We start from the raw sequence: 15,176 nt of genomic DNA, 5'->3' as shown, positions 1-15,176 counted from the left end.
CAGTGGGGGTGCTGGATCATATGGTGGCTCTATTTTTAATTTTTTAAGGAACTTCCAAACTGTTCTCCATAGTAGTTGTACTAATTTACATTCCCACCAACAGTGTATGAGGGTTGCCTTTTCTTCACTTCCTTGCCAGCATGTGTTATTGCCTTTCTTTTGGATAAAAGCCATTTTAAGTGAAGTGAGATGATATCTCATTGTTGTTTTGATTTGCATTTCTCTGATGATCAGTGATGTTGAATACCTTTTCCTGTGCCTGTTTGCCATTCATATGTCTTTGGGGAAATATGTATACAAATATTTTGCCCATTTTTAAATGAGATTGTTAGATTTTTTTTTTCCTGTAGAGTCGTTTGAGCTCCTTATATATTCTGGTTATTAACCCCTTGTCAGATGGAAAGTTTACAAATGTTTTCTCCCATTCTGTAGGTTGTCACTTCATTTTGTTGATTGTTCCCTTCACTGTGCAGAAGCATTTAAAATTGATATGATCCCATTTGTCCATTTTTGCTTTGGTGGCCTGTGCCTGTGGGGTATTATTCAAGAAATTTTTGCCCTGACCAATGTCCTGGAGAGTTTCCCCCCTGTTTTCTTGTAGTAGTTTTATAGTTTGAAGTCTTAGATTTAAGTCTTTAATCCATTTTGATATTATTTTTGTATATGGTGAAAGATAGGAGTCTAGTTTTATTCTTTTGCACCATCTATTGAAAAGACTCAGACATGAGTGTAAGTTTAATTTCCTTGGAAGTAATACAACAGTTTTCTGTTTCTACGTGTGTGTGTGTGTGTGTGTGTGTGTGTATCTATGTGACAGAGAGAGAGAGAGAGAGACATGGTAGACAAGATACCTCTTTTTTTTTTTTTTTTTTTTTTTTGAGACAGATTCTCCATCTGTTGCCTAGGCTAGAGTGCAGTGGCACAGTCTCAGCTCACTGCAACCTCCATCTCCAGAGTTCAAGTGATTCACCTGCCTCAGCCTCCCGAGTTGCTGGGATTACAGGCACGTGCCACCACGCCCAGCTAATTTTTGTATTTTTAGTAGAGATGAGGTTTTACCATGTTGGCCAGGATGGTCTCGATCTCTTGACCTCGTGATCCACCTGCCTCTGCCTGCCAAAGTGCTGGGATTACTGGCGTGAGCCACCACACCCAGCCTTTTTTTTTTTTTTTTTAGAAACAGGGTCTGCCTCTTTCACCTAGGCTGGAGTGCAGTGGTACTATCATAGCCCACTGCAGCCTTGAACACCTGAGCTCAAGTGATCCTCCCACCACAGCCTCCTGAGTAGCTAGGACTATAGGTGTGTGCCACCAGGTCTAACTAATTTTTTGGGTTTTTTTTTTTTTTTTTTTTTTTTTTTTTTTTTAGAGACAGGGTCTGGCTACGATGCCCAGGCTGGTCTTGAATTCCTGGATTCAAGCGATCCTCCTGCCTTGGCCTCCCAAAGTGCTGGGATTACAGGAATGAGCCACTACACCCGGCCTATTTTTAAATTTAAAGAACATACAGTGAGAAACAGCTGAATCTTCTTAGCATGTTAATAACTTATGTATTATATAGTTTTAGAAATTCTTAAAGTGCTATTTTAAAATTCTAGTTTTTTTTGTTTGTTTGTTTGTTTTTGAGACGAATTCTCACTCTTTTGCCCAGGCTGGAGTGCAGTGTCACAATTTCAGCTCACTGCAACCTCTGCCTCCCAGGTTCAAGCGATTCTCCTCCCCCAGCCTCCTGAGTAGCTGGGATTACAGGCATATGCCACCATGCCCAGCTAGGTTTTTTGTATTTTTAGTAGAGGTGGAGTTTCACTATGTTGGCCAGGCTGGTCTCAAACTCCTAACCTCAGGTGATCCACCTGCTTCAGCCTCCCAAAGTGCTGGGATTACACTGTGCTGGGATTACAAAGTGCTGGCTGAGCCACTGCGCCCAGCTGGTTATGTTTGAATTATTATATAGATTCTGAGAACTATGACAGATTTGTGTAAAAATTGATTTTAAGCCATAAGTTTGTTTAAGCTCAAAATAAGTAAGATTGTTATACAAGTCTTACTTCTGTTTTCATCACGAATGTAAGAATGTGCTATTCTATTTGTGATCAGCTTCTTTAGAGATTATTCCAGTTCAGAGTTGTCATTTTGACTAGTTAAATGTATTGTGATCCTTATATTCTAGATTTAATGAATAACTAATACTATGCCTTGCATATAGTAGGCACTCAAAAAATATGTTCAGTGAATTAAAGTATCTGAGATATCTTAATGAGATATTTAATTGTATCTTTTAAAAATTTCCTCCATTGATACTTTCTGTCACCCAAAATATATTGCCCTTTTTTGATGATCTTTTTCTTCCTGGCTTTATAGTCTTTAATATTCTGCTCTAAATCTTACTGTTCTGCTGTTTTCTTTTACATAAAGCCCCTTTTAAAGGTTTAATTGTCCTAAGTATTTTCTTGAGACTTATATACTTGCTGTGTTTTATTTGGATCCTTTATTGTTTTCCCACTTTCTCTTAGAAAATATTTCTTTCCTTTTCTTTTGATACATTTTATTTTATATTGAAAAAAATCCTTGAGCCTTCTTTTGTGTTTTGTCGTATTTTCCTAGCAATTTTTCTCATCCTGAGAAGCTGTGTAACTGTTTGCTATGTACTTGATAAACATAATTTTATGTATTCTGTATTTTTAGTCTATTGAAGACAATGAAGTATATTTGCCTAATGATGAAATTTGGACCTATGATATTGATAGTGGGTTGTGGTAAGTAATTTTAAATTGCATACTGTCTGATCTTAATTTCTATTATAAATGTTTCTGTAGACTTTAGGGAATTTGAGACCATACTTTGAATATACTGCTACATTTTTGAAGTCTCTCTTTCCTTTTCTTTCAATGCTTTAATTTTCTGATGCTTTCATTCCCCTGCTGTCTTCCCTGCTCCATTTTTTGTCTTTTAGTATTTCTCTCAAGAACAGTGCTGTCTCTGAAGATTTTGTATTATTCTGCAAATTCCTAGTTCTAGTGACGTGTGAAATTTTTGTGATTTTTTTTTTTTTCCTAGCAAATTAAAAAATTTTTACCCTGGATCTTCTTAGAGTTTTTACATTATTAGTCACCATTACATTATAATTGTAACTGACAGTGACAGTTTTCACTGACAAAAGTACTCATGGAGTTTAAAGAGAGTTTTAATTTGCCTTTCTGGAAAGTTACGGGATTCCATGTTATTCTTGCTGCAGGAGAATGCACCTCATGGAAGGAGAACTCCCAGCCTCCATGTCAGGAAGCTGTGGTGCTTGCATTAATGGAAAGCTGTACATTTTTGGAGGATATGATGACAAAGGATACAGCAATCGAGTAATAATTTCTTTAATTCAAGAGTGCAGCAAAATGTAATATTTAATGTATCATTTCATCTCACAAGTTACAAATATTTTAAAAAGAATATATATATAGAAAACCTTAAACTTATGATTAAAGATTTTAAAGCTAGATTGAAAATGCAGCAGTTCTGCTCTTCTCTTCTTCTGTGTCTTTCTGCTTCAGAATTAACTGCATATTTAATTGATATTCATAGGATAAGAGCAGGATGGAAAAGACCTATTTTAATATGTTTTATATAGCATTTTTACTCCTAAAACAGTCTTGTTTTTATTAATTCTACAATTTTTAATTTTTAATAGGTAACAAGCTTACCTATTAAAAAGAAAAAAATAGTATTAATTATTGGATCACATTCCCTCTGTTGTAGATTTAATTTTTAAATGCCGTGTCTGCTAATAGTGTTCTCGTCTTTTAAAGCTTTATTTTGTTAATTTACGAACAAGAGATGGAACCTACATTTGGGAAAAAATCACCAACTTTGGAGGACAACCACCCACACCACGTGATAAACTTTCCTGCTGGGTATATAAAGACAGGTAATGCAGCAGTTGCACTTAATGCATTATGTCTACCTAAGCAAAGATAATAACTTTTGGCTAAAATACAGAACGCTTAAAGGTATGAGTTTTTTCAGGATAGCAATTGATTTTCTAAATAATCAGAATATCTGTGGATAATGCCCGTTGTATTTCTTCCTTTCTAATCTTTAAACTTTTTGTTTCCTTATTGCACTGGGTAGGACCTTGAGTAAATCCAGTGCTTATGTTTATATTTTCATATATTACTCATTCTTTTTCTCTGAATAACATCTATCATTCCCCTACTCTGAGCATCAGTAAAACTAGATGGTAGCCTCTTCATCCCTCTCTCCCTCCCATTCCTTCAACACCAGTTTTTGTGAGTTACATTTGTAATCCTTCCGTTCCATTTTTGGAAAGAAGGGGAACTTTAGTGATGAACATTTTAGCTCCCCACTCCCTGTTTATCATTTCTTGCTAATTCTTTTTAACTATTCTTTGTGGTTTTTCACATTTTTATTCTTTATGTCCTTTGCTGTATTTTCTGTGATAACTGTCTCTTTGCTGTTTGTAACATTGTCTTCATTTCTGAAATGAGTTTTTCTCACCTTTTATTTCTTTCCTAATTTTTTGTTTTTTGGAGATGGAGCCTCACTCTGTCACTCAGGCTGGAGTGCAATGGCACGATCTCTGCTCACTGCAACCTCTGCCTCCCGGGTTCAAGCGATTCTCTGGCCTCAGCCTCTTGAGTAACTGGGATTACAGGCGCCTGCCACCATGCCCAGCTAATTTTTGTGTTTTTATTTTATTTATTTATTTATTTTTGAGACAGAGTCTCACTCCATTGCCTAGGCTGGAGTGCAGTGGCGCAATCTTAGCTCACTGCAACCTCCACCTCCCAGGTTCAAGCAATTCTCTTGCCTCAGCCTCCCAAGTAGCTGGGACAATAGGGGTGTGCTACCACACTGGCTAATTTTTTTTGTATTTTTAGTAGAGACTGTGTTTCACTGTGTTAGTCAGGATGATCTCTTTTTTTTTTTTTTTTTTTTTTTTTGAGACGGAGTCTCGCTCTGTCACCCAGGCTGGAGTGCAGTGGCCGGATCTCAGCTCACTGCAAGCTCCGCCTCCCAGGTTCACGCCATTCTCCTGCCTCAGCCTCCCGAGTAGCTGGGACTACAGGCGCCGCCACCTCACCCGGCTAGTTTTTTGTATTTTTAGTAGAGACGGGGTTTCACCGTGTTAGCCAGGATGGTCTCAATCTCCTGACCTCGTGATCCGCCCGTCTCGGCCTCCCAAAGTGCTGGGATTACAGGCTTGAGCCACCGCGCCCGGCCAGTCAGGATGATCTCAATCCCCTGTGCTTGTGGTTCCCCAACCTCGGCCCTCCCAAAGTGCTGGGATTACAAGCATGAGCCACCACGCCTGGCCCTAATTTTTGTATTTTTAGTAGAGATGGGGTTTCGCCATGTTGGCCAGGCTGGTCTCGAACTCCTGACCTCATGATTTACCTGCCTTGGCCTCCCAAAGTGCTGGGATTATAGGTGTGAGCCACTGTGCCTGGCCTTCTTTCCTAATTTCTAACAATTCTGTTTCAGCTCCTCATATTTTATGGCCATCAACTCTGTTATTTGAGTTCTTATATTTTTTGTTTTAAGGGTTTTCTTCATTGCTAATTACTTTATTAAATTTTATTTGTGTTTTAAAATATCATTCGGTATTCAATTTCCAGTTTTCAGATTTGCTTGTTTGTCTCTTAAATGTTTTTAAACAATTTGTTCAGTAGAGGACTAGATAAGGTCTATACATTGCAATCAATTTATATGTCTTTTTTTTCTTTTTTCTTTTTCTTTTTTTTTTTTTTTTTTTTTGAGGCAGAATCTCTGTCGCCCAGCTGGAATGCAGTGGTGCCATTTCGGCTCACTGTAACCTCTGCCTCCCAAGTTCAAGCAATTCTCCTGCATCACCCTCCTGAGTAGCTGGGACGACAGGCACATACCACCATGCCTGGCTAATTTTTTTGTATTTTTAGTAGAGACCAGATTTTACCATGTTAGCCAGGATGGTCTTGATCTGACCTCATGATCCACCTGCCTTGGCCTCCCAAGGTGCTGGGATTACAGGCATGAGCCACTGCACCTGGCCAATATGCCTGTCAAGTTGCTTTTATTCTAGAAATTTCCTTTTGGTCTTTTTTTGTTGTTTTGTTCTTGAAATTTATTTGATAAAGAAACCATGTCATTTGGCTGTAGAATCCCAATAGTCTGCACTGTGTTGGTTGTGTCTCTGTGATATCATTTAACGTATTCCTCTACACCATCTATTTTCTGTAAATTGGTACTTAGATCTAGAAACTTAAGCAAATTAATGTTCTTGTGTTGGTTGTTGGTTTGGGAGCAAATAAAAAGTACTTCATAGCTATGTTTGTTTGTTTGTTTGTTTGTTTTGAGGTGGAGTCTTCCTCTGTTGCCTAGGCTGGAGTGCAGTGGTGTGATCTCAGCTCACTGCAATCTCCGCCTCCTGGGTTCAAGTGATTCTCCTGCGAGCTCGGCCTCCTAAGTAGCTGGGATTACAGGCACCTGCCACCATGCCTGGCTTTTTTTTTTTTTTTTTTTTTTTTGAGACGGACGGAGTCCCCCTCTATTGCCCAGGATGAAGTGCAGTGGTGGAATCTCGGCTTACTGCAACCTCCGCCTCCTGGGTTCAAGCGATTCTTCTGCCTCAGCCTTCCGAAGCTGGGACTACAGGCGTGTGCCACCATGCCTGGCTAGTTTTTGTGGGGTTTTTTTGTATTTTTAGTAGAGACGGGGTTTCACCATATTGGCCAGGCTGGTCTCGAACTTCTGACCTCGTGATCCTCCTGCCTCCGCCTCCCAAAGTGCTAGGATTACAGGCGTGAATCACCGCACCCAGCTTAATATTTGCATTTTTTAGTAGAGACGGGGTTTCACCATGTTGACCAGGCTCATCTTGAACTCCTGACTTCGTGATCCACCCTCCTCGGCCTCCAAAAGTGCTGGGATTACAGGCGTGAGCCAGCACGCCTGGCCCATAGCTAACTTTTTTTTTTTTTTGAGATGGAGTCTCGCTCTGTCACCCAGCCTGGAGTGCAGTGGTGTGATCTCCGCTCACTGCAAGCTCCGCCTCCTGGGTTCAGGCCATTCTCCTGTCTCAGCCTCCTGAGTAGCTTTCTGTGGGCGCCTGCCACCACGCCCGGGTAATTTTTCTTTTTTTTTGTATTTTTAGTAGAGACAGGGTTTCACCGTGTTAGCCAGGATGGTCTCGATATCCTGACTTCGTGATCCGCACGCCTCGGCCTTCCAAAGTGCTGGGATTACAGGCGTGAGCCACGGTGCCCAGCCCATAGCTAACTATTTTTAGACACTAGTAGGCACATAATGTTTGGTTGTCTCTGTATGTTAGCAAGCACCGATGATTGTTGCCTAGATCCATTTTTGTACAAGAATATGCAAAGTGATGATATTCTAATTCTATTATTTGTTCTTAATTTGTTAGTGGAATACTTCTATAAAAAGAAGCTTTTTTTAACTATTTATTAACCGTAAGGTACTGTATAGGAAAATCAGGATAAATGCTTGATTCTTTCCCCATTTGGATCAGTGTTCAGGAGTCATTTCTCTAGTATCCTTCAAAGTGGTCAGTAAGGTTTTAAATTACCATTTTAAAATCAGGGATTTGAAATATTTGATGTCGGCCTTCCCTAGTGGCTCTCGCCTATAATCCCAGCATTTTGGGAGGCTGCAGTAGGAGGATCACTTGGGGCCAGGAGTTGGAGACCAGCCTGGCCAACATGGCAAAACCCCATCTTTACTAAATTTAGAAAAAAAGCCAGGTGTGGTGGCATGCTATGCACCTGTGGTGCCAGCTACTTGGGAGGCTGAGGCAGGAGGATATGAATAGCATAGTATTTGACTCATATACTTATGTATAGTATAGTATTTGACTCAAATACCCTGACTTATATACTATACATGTATAGTATATGTTATTTAATATATACTTTAACATATACTTAACACATAGTATATATAATATAAAATATGTCTGTTTATATATTATATATACTTTTACATGTATACTTAATATATATTTGTATATACTTTATTTCCATATATATGGAAAATATATATATACTTTATTTCCATATATATGGAGACTTATTTTTATATATTTTATATTTTATATATAATATATACTTTATATATTATATATTTTATATTATGCATATTTACTATATTATATTAAGTGTATATGTATTTATATATTTTTTACTTTATTATTATTTTTTTCTGAGACAGAGTCTCATTCTGTCACCCAGGCTGGAGTGCAGTGGCATGATCTCGGCTCACTGCAACCTCCGATTCCCTGGTTCAAGCTATTCTCCTGCCTCAGCCTCCCTAGTAGCTGGGATTACAGGCGCGCACCACCACACCCAGCTAATATTTGTATTTTTAGTAGAGACGGGGTTTCACCATGTTGGCAAGGATGGTTTTGATCTCTTGACCTCATGATCTGACCGCCTCAGCCTCCCAAAGTGCTAGGATTACAGGCGTGAGCCACCACGCCCAGCCTACTTTATTATATTAAGTATATATAAAAGTATATATAAAATATAAAATACAGACCAGATGCAGTGGCTCACGCCTGTAAGCCCAGCACTTTAGGAGGCCGAGGCAGCCAGATCACTTGAGGTCAGGAGTTCGAGACCAGCCTGGCCAACATGGTGAAACCCCATCTCTATTAAAAATACAAAAATTATTTTTTTGCATGGTGGCAGGCACCTGTAGTCCTAGCTACTCAGGAGGCTGAGGCTGGAGAATTGCTTGAACCTGGGAGGTGGAGGTTGCAGTGACCTGAGGTTGTACCATTACACTCCAGCCTGGGTGACAAGAGTGAAACTCTGTCTAAAAAAAAAAAAATAGGCCAGGCGCGGTGGCTCACGCCTGTAATCCCAGCACTTTGGGAGGCCAAGGCAGGCGGATCACGAGGTCAGGAGATCGAGACCACGGTGAAACCCCGTTTCTACTAAAAATACAAAAACTTAGCCAGGCGCGGTGGCAGGTGCCTATAGTCCCAGCTACTCAGGAGGCTGAGGCAGGAGAATGGCGTGAACCCGGGAGGCAGAGCTTGCAGCGAGCCGAGATTGCGCCACTGCACTCCAGCCTGGGCGACAGAGCAAGACTCTGTCTTTAAAAAAAAAAAAAAAATACATATATAAAAAATAAAAGATAAAACATAGCCTTACCTTTTAAACCTAGATGTTTATGAGCAATGAGTATTGATTTTTATTAAATACTTTTTCTTTTGAAATCGTTTGAGGTTTTTTTCTCATTTATGTACTGATGTCATTAAATATTTTCTTATATGATATACTCGTGTTTCTGATATAAATCTTACTTGGTTGTAACAAGTATTTCAACGTATTGTTGAATTTTATTCACAGGTATATACATAATTTTTTAGGAGGAGTAATTGATAGCTTTGTTGATTTGCCTCCTGGTTACGCTTAACTTTTTGTCATTTTGGTTTGCAAAAAGCATTTTAAGGGCTAGAGGCAAACATAGGACTGAACTCTATCTCTGAACATTACAAAGGCTTGTATAAAGGGAATATCTTTGAATGCTTATGACAATTATGTGTGTTTCTGTAAGCCACTATGGTTTTCTGCCTTTGTTTTTCCAGGTTAATCTACGCTATATTTTTGGACCTTTAAAGGTTTTTTTTTTGTTAATATGTAAAAGAAACCAGTAACAGTGATTGCCCTAGCAAGGCAAGGGAATTAAGTGACAGAGTAGGAGGGAGACTTGCCTTTTGCTATGATTTTTTTTTTTTTTTTTTTTTTTTTTTTTTTTTGAGACAGTCTAGCTCTTGTCACCCAGGCTGGAGTGCAGTGACGTGATCTCCACTCACTGCAACCTCTGCCTCCTGGGTCAAGGGATTCTCCTGCTTCAGCCTCCCAAATAGCTGGGGTTACAGGTGCCTGCCACCATGCCCAGATAATTTTTGTATTTTTGGTAGAGACGGGGTTTCACCATGTTGGCCAGGCTGGTCTCAAACTCCAGACCTCAGGTGATCCGCCGACCTCAGCCTCCCAAAGTGCTGGGATTACAGCCATGAGATACCACGCCCGGCTTGCTACACCTTTTTGAAAGGTTGTGGTAAATACATAAAACATAAAATTTTTCATTTTAACTATATTAAGTATACAATCCAGTGGCATTAATTACCTTCATAATGTTGTGCAACCATCACCAGTACCTACTTCCAAACTTTTTAATTACTCCAAACAGAAACTCTGTACCCATTAAGCAATATCTCCCCATTCTCCCTTCTTTCCAACCCCTGGTGACCTCTAATCTTTCCGTCTATAATAATTTACAAATAAGCAGATAATAGGTATTTCATAAAAATTGAATTATAAAATGTTTGTTCTTTTTGTCTGCCTTATTTCACTTAACATGATGTTTTCAAGGTGCATTATGTTGTAGCATGTATTATTCCTTTTTATCGCTGAGTAATATTCCACTGTATATATATATACCACATGTTGTTTAGCCATTTATATGTTGATAGATGCTTGGGTTGTTTCTACCTTTTGGCTATTTGTGAATAATGCTGCTGTCAGTGTTGGCATATAACTTTGTTTGATTCAATTTTCAATTCTTTTGAGTATATATGTTAAGAATAGAACTGCTGGGTCATTTGGTGAATCTATGTTTCAGTTTTTGAGGAACCACCAACTATCTTCCTTAGTGATTATACCATTTTACATTCCCACCAGCAAGGAACAAGGGTTCCAGTTTCCCCACATCCTCACCTATGCTTATTTTGGGGGTGTGTATGTGTGTGTTTTTAATAATAGCTATACCAGCAGATGTGAAATGGCATTTCATTGTGATTTGGATTTGTATTTTCCTAATGACTAATGATGTTGGCGTATTGGACATTTGTACATCTTCTTTGGAGAAATGTCTATTCAAATCGTTTACTCATTTAAAAAAACGAGTTGTCTGTCTTTTTGACGTTACGTTACAGTAGTACTTTATGTATTCTGGGTGTTGATCCCTTATCAGATATATTTAGTTGTATTTTTTTTGTCTTGCTTTGGTATCATGGTAATGCTACTCTCAAACTAAGTTAGGAAGTATTCCCTCCTCACTTTTTTTTTTTTTTGGAAGAGTTTGAGTGGGATTGGTGTTAATTCTTTTTAAAATATTTGGTAGAATTCGCCAGTGAAGCCATTTGGTCTTGGGCTTTTCTTTCTTGGGAGAGTTTTGATTACTGATTCAATCGTCTTACTTGTTATAGGTTTATTCAGATTTTCTATTTCTTCTTGAGATATATTTTGTTTTTGTTTTTATAAGAGTCAGGGTCTTTCTCTGTTACCCAGGCTGGAGTGCAGTGGTGCTATCATGGCTTACTGCAGCTTTGAACTCCTTGAACCCTCAAACAGTCCTTCCACCTCGGCCTCCTGAGTAGCTGGGACTACAGGCACGTGCCACGATCCCTGACTAAGATTTTTATTATTTGTAGGGATAGAGTCTCATTATGTTGCCGGGCTGGTCTCAGACTCTTGGCTTCAAGTGATCCTTTCACCTCAGCCTCCCAAATTGCTAGGATTACAGGCATGAACTGCTGTGCCCGGCATTGAGGGTGTGGGTCTTTCCAGGAAGTTTTCCATTTCATCTAAGTTATCCAACTTGTTGATATACCCTTCTGCATGGTATTCTGTTTTTTGTTGTTGTTGTTGTTGTTTGTTTTTGAGACAGGGGCTCACTCTGGTTGCCCAGGCAGGAGTGTAGTGATGCTGTCTTGGTTTGCTGCAGCCTCTACCTCCTAAGCTCAGGTGATTCTCCCACGTCAGCCTCCCAAACAGGCGGGACTACAGGTGCACGCCATCACGCACAGCTGATTTTTTTGTACTTTTAGAGACAAGGTTTCACCATGTTGGCCAGGCTGGTCTTGAACTCCTGGACTCAGGCAATCTGCCTACCTCGGCCTCCCAAAGTGCTGGGATTAAAGATGTGAACCAGCATGCCCAGCATAGTATTCTTTTGTCATCTTTTTTATTCTGTAGTATCTTCACTTCTGATTTTAGTAATTTGAATCTGCTCACTTTTTTCTTAGTGCAGCTGTCTAAGCATTTGTCAATTTTGTTGATCTTTTCAAAGAATCAACTTTTGTTTTGTTGCTTTTCTTTCTTTTCTTTTCTTTCTTTTTTTTTTTTTTTTTTTTTGTGTTGTAGTCTCTGTTCACTCTGTTGCCCAGGTTGGAGTGCAGTGGCATGATCGCGGATCACTGCAACCCCCACCTCCTGGGTTCAAGCGATTCTCCTGCCTCAGCCTCCCAAGTAGCTGGGATTACAGCCGCCTGCCACCACACCCACCTATTTTTTTTGTATTTGTAATAGAGACGGGGTTTCACCATGTTGGCCAAGCTGGTCTCGAACTCCTGACCTGAAGTGATCAGCCTGCCTTGGCCTCTCAAAAGTGCTGGGATTACAGCCAGGAGCCACCCTGTCTGGTCTGTTGTTTTTCTTGATTGTTTTTCTATTCACTATTTTATCTCACCTCCAACCTTTATCATTTTCTCCCTTCTGCTCTCTGTAAGTTTTGTTTGTTCTTGTCTACTTCCTTAACTTGTACAGTTACGTTATGGATTTGAGGTTTTATTTTTAATGTAGGCATTTATAGTGATAAATTTCCCTCTGAGCCCTGCCTTTGCTGCATCTCGTAAGTTGTGTTGTTTTTGTTTTCATTTATCTCAAGGTAATTTCTAATTTCCCTTATGATTTCTTCTTTGACCATTTGGGTTAACAGGATTTTTTTTCTTTCAACACTTTACAGGTTTTATTACACTGTTTTTTGGCCTCCATTTTTCTTTCTCTTTTTTCTTCCCTTCCTTTCTTACTTTTATTTCCTTCCTTTATTTATTATTATTATTTTTATGTTATAGGGATGGTCTCACTCCATCACTTACCCAGGCTGAAGTGCAGTGATATAATCATGGCTCACTGCAGCCTCAGACTCCTGGGCTCAAGTGTTCCTCCTTCCTCCTCTCAAGTAGCTAAGACTACATACAAGTGCATGCCACCACACTCAGCTAATTTTTTTTTTTTTTTTTTTGAGACGGAGCTTTGCCGTTGTTGCCCAGGCTGAAGTGCAATGGCGCAATCTTGGCTCACCGCAACCTCTGCCTCCCGGGTTCAAGCAATTCTCCTGTCTCAGCCTCCTGTGTAGCTGGGATTACAGGCATGCGCCACCAAACCCAGCTAATTTTGTATTTTTAGTAGAGATGGGATTTCTCCATGTTGGTCAGGCTCGTCTCAAACTCCTGACCTCAGGTGATCCGCCTGCCTTGGCCTCCCAAAGTGCTGGGATTACAGGCATAAGCCACAGCACTCAGCCTTTTTTTATTTTTTGTAGAGATGGGCATCTCACTATGTTGCCCAGGCTGACCTGAAACTCCTGGGTTCAAGCAGTCCTCCTGCCTCAGCCCGTCACATTGCTGGTATTGCAGGTGTGACCCAGACCCAGACTGGGGTCTGGCTTCCATCTTTTTTGTGACAAATTTACCCTCATTTGTGTTTTTGTTTCTCTGTATATGTCTTTTTTTTTTCTTTATCTCTTCTGTGTTTTTGTCCTTAAATAATTTGATTAATTATGCCTTGGTGTAGTTCCTTTGTATTTATCTTACTTGGAGTGTGCTGAGCTTCTTGAGTTTGTAGGTTGATAGCTTCCATCAGTTTCTTAGTAATTAAATTATCAAATATTTCTTTTCCATATTTCTTTGTCTCCCCTTCTGGGACTCCCATTACATGCATGTTAGACCATTTTGATACTGTTCCACAAAGCTTTGGCTACCTGTTTCTTTTCCTCCATTCTTTCCTTTTCTTTGTGTTTTAACTTGGATATTTTTATGAATCTATTGACTTGTCTTCAAGTTTACTGATGTTTTCCGTTGCTGTGTCAAGTTTGTTAATTATCAAGTTCCAGAAAGGAAATTTTTTTTAAAAGTTTGCTGTTTAAGCTATATAATGAATTCTTTAGTTCTGACATCTTATTTTCTATTTTTAGCATTTCCATTTAGTTCTTTTTTATGTTTCTATCTCTTTGCTGAAATTACCCATTTATTCCTGCATGTTGTCCACATTTTTCCACTATTAGTATTCTCATCATAGTTTTTTTAAAGGCCCTTTCTGATAATTTCATCATCTAGACCACCTCTTTCTGAGTCTATTTATATTGAGTTTTTTCTCTCATCATCATGGGCCGCTTTTTTGTGCCTTTTTGTGTATTTTGTAATTTTTATTTTTTTGAGACAAAGTCTCACTCTCACTCAGGCTGTAGTGCAGTGGTGACTCGGTACAACTGAGACAAGGTCTCACTCTCACTCAGGCTGGAGTGCACTGATGTGATCATAACTGGGTACAACTGAGACAAGGTCTCACCTCACTCAGGCTGGAGTGCAGTGGTGTGATCGTAACTCAGTACAACCTTGAACTCTGAGTTCAAGCAGTCTTCCCATCTCAGCCACCTGGGTAGCTGAGACTACAGGTATGTGCCGCCACACCTTTCTTTCCTTTTTTTTTTTTTTTTTTTAATTTCTTGTGGAGACAGGTCTCCTTATGTTGCCCAGGCTGATCTCAAACTCCTGCCCTCAAGCAATTGCCTGCCTCAACCTCCCTGTAGTTTTTAAATTATATGCCAGATCTTCTATCTGAAAGAACAGTAAAGATTGGAATAAATTATATTTATCTTCAGAAAGGGATATGCCCTTTCTTCTTTTTTAGGTGCTAGAGTAAGAGCTGAGTCAGTCTAATTTATAGGTAATTTGTATATGGGCTTTGTTGTAGCTTTAGTTTGACTGAGTTTTACCTCTGGCTTCAAATGTTTTAGAACAGTACTTTCCTATACTAAGGCTCCCTATTTGAGCACTGAGATTTTCTGCTGTGCTTCACAGCTGCATTCCTATCGCTCAGAACTGTGGGAGATCTCTCCATGTTTTATAGTCCAGTTGGTAGGTCATTGGGTCACGAGGCAGTTCTCTTTGCTCTCTGATCCCATGTTGTGCTTTCTGCACCCTGGAAGACCTCTTTCAGCCTTGCATCTCCTCCCCTGGCCTTTGGAGGGCAGGTACTCTATAGGGTGTAAATGTTTGGCATGCCCCTGAGGTGTTTCTTTCAGATCTCCTGTTTGCATCCCAAAGTTTAGTAGTCCAAAGCTCAGATTGCCTAAAGGGGATTTTCTCAGTTCTCCTC

At 39.5% G+C, this 15,176-nt stretch overlaps 1 protein-coding gene across 1 annotated transcript in view; it reads left to right on the top strand.

Annotated features, from left to right (window-relative positions):
• KLHDC1 (kelch domain containing 1) overlaps positions 1 to 15,176 on the top strand; it is a 58,738-nt gene that overhangs the window by 13,418 nt on the left and 30,144 nt on the right. The window contains exons 2-4 of the mRNA XM_023222661.3: positions 2,686 to 2,756; positions 3,236 to 3,353; positions 3,798 to 3,916. Of these exons, the coding sequence (XP_023078429.2) occupies positions 2,686 to 2,756; positions 3,236 to 3,353; positions 3,798 to 3,916 (308 nt within the window). The remainder of the gene's footprint in view (positions 1 to 2,685; positions 2,757 to 3,235; positions 3,354 to 3,797; positions 3,917 to 15,176) is intronic.

The sequence above is a fragment of the Piliocolobus tephrosceles genome, chromosome 6, assembly GCF_002776525.5.
Source record: "Piliocolobus tephrosceles isolate RC106 chromosome 6, ASM277652v3, whole genome shotgun sequence".
NCBI lineage: Eukaryota > Metazoa > Chordata > Mammalia > Primates > Cercopithecidae > Piliocolobus > Piliocolobus tephrosceles.
This window is presented reverse-complemented; position numbering and strand designations above follow the sequence as displayed.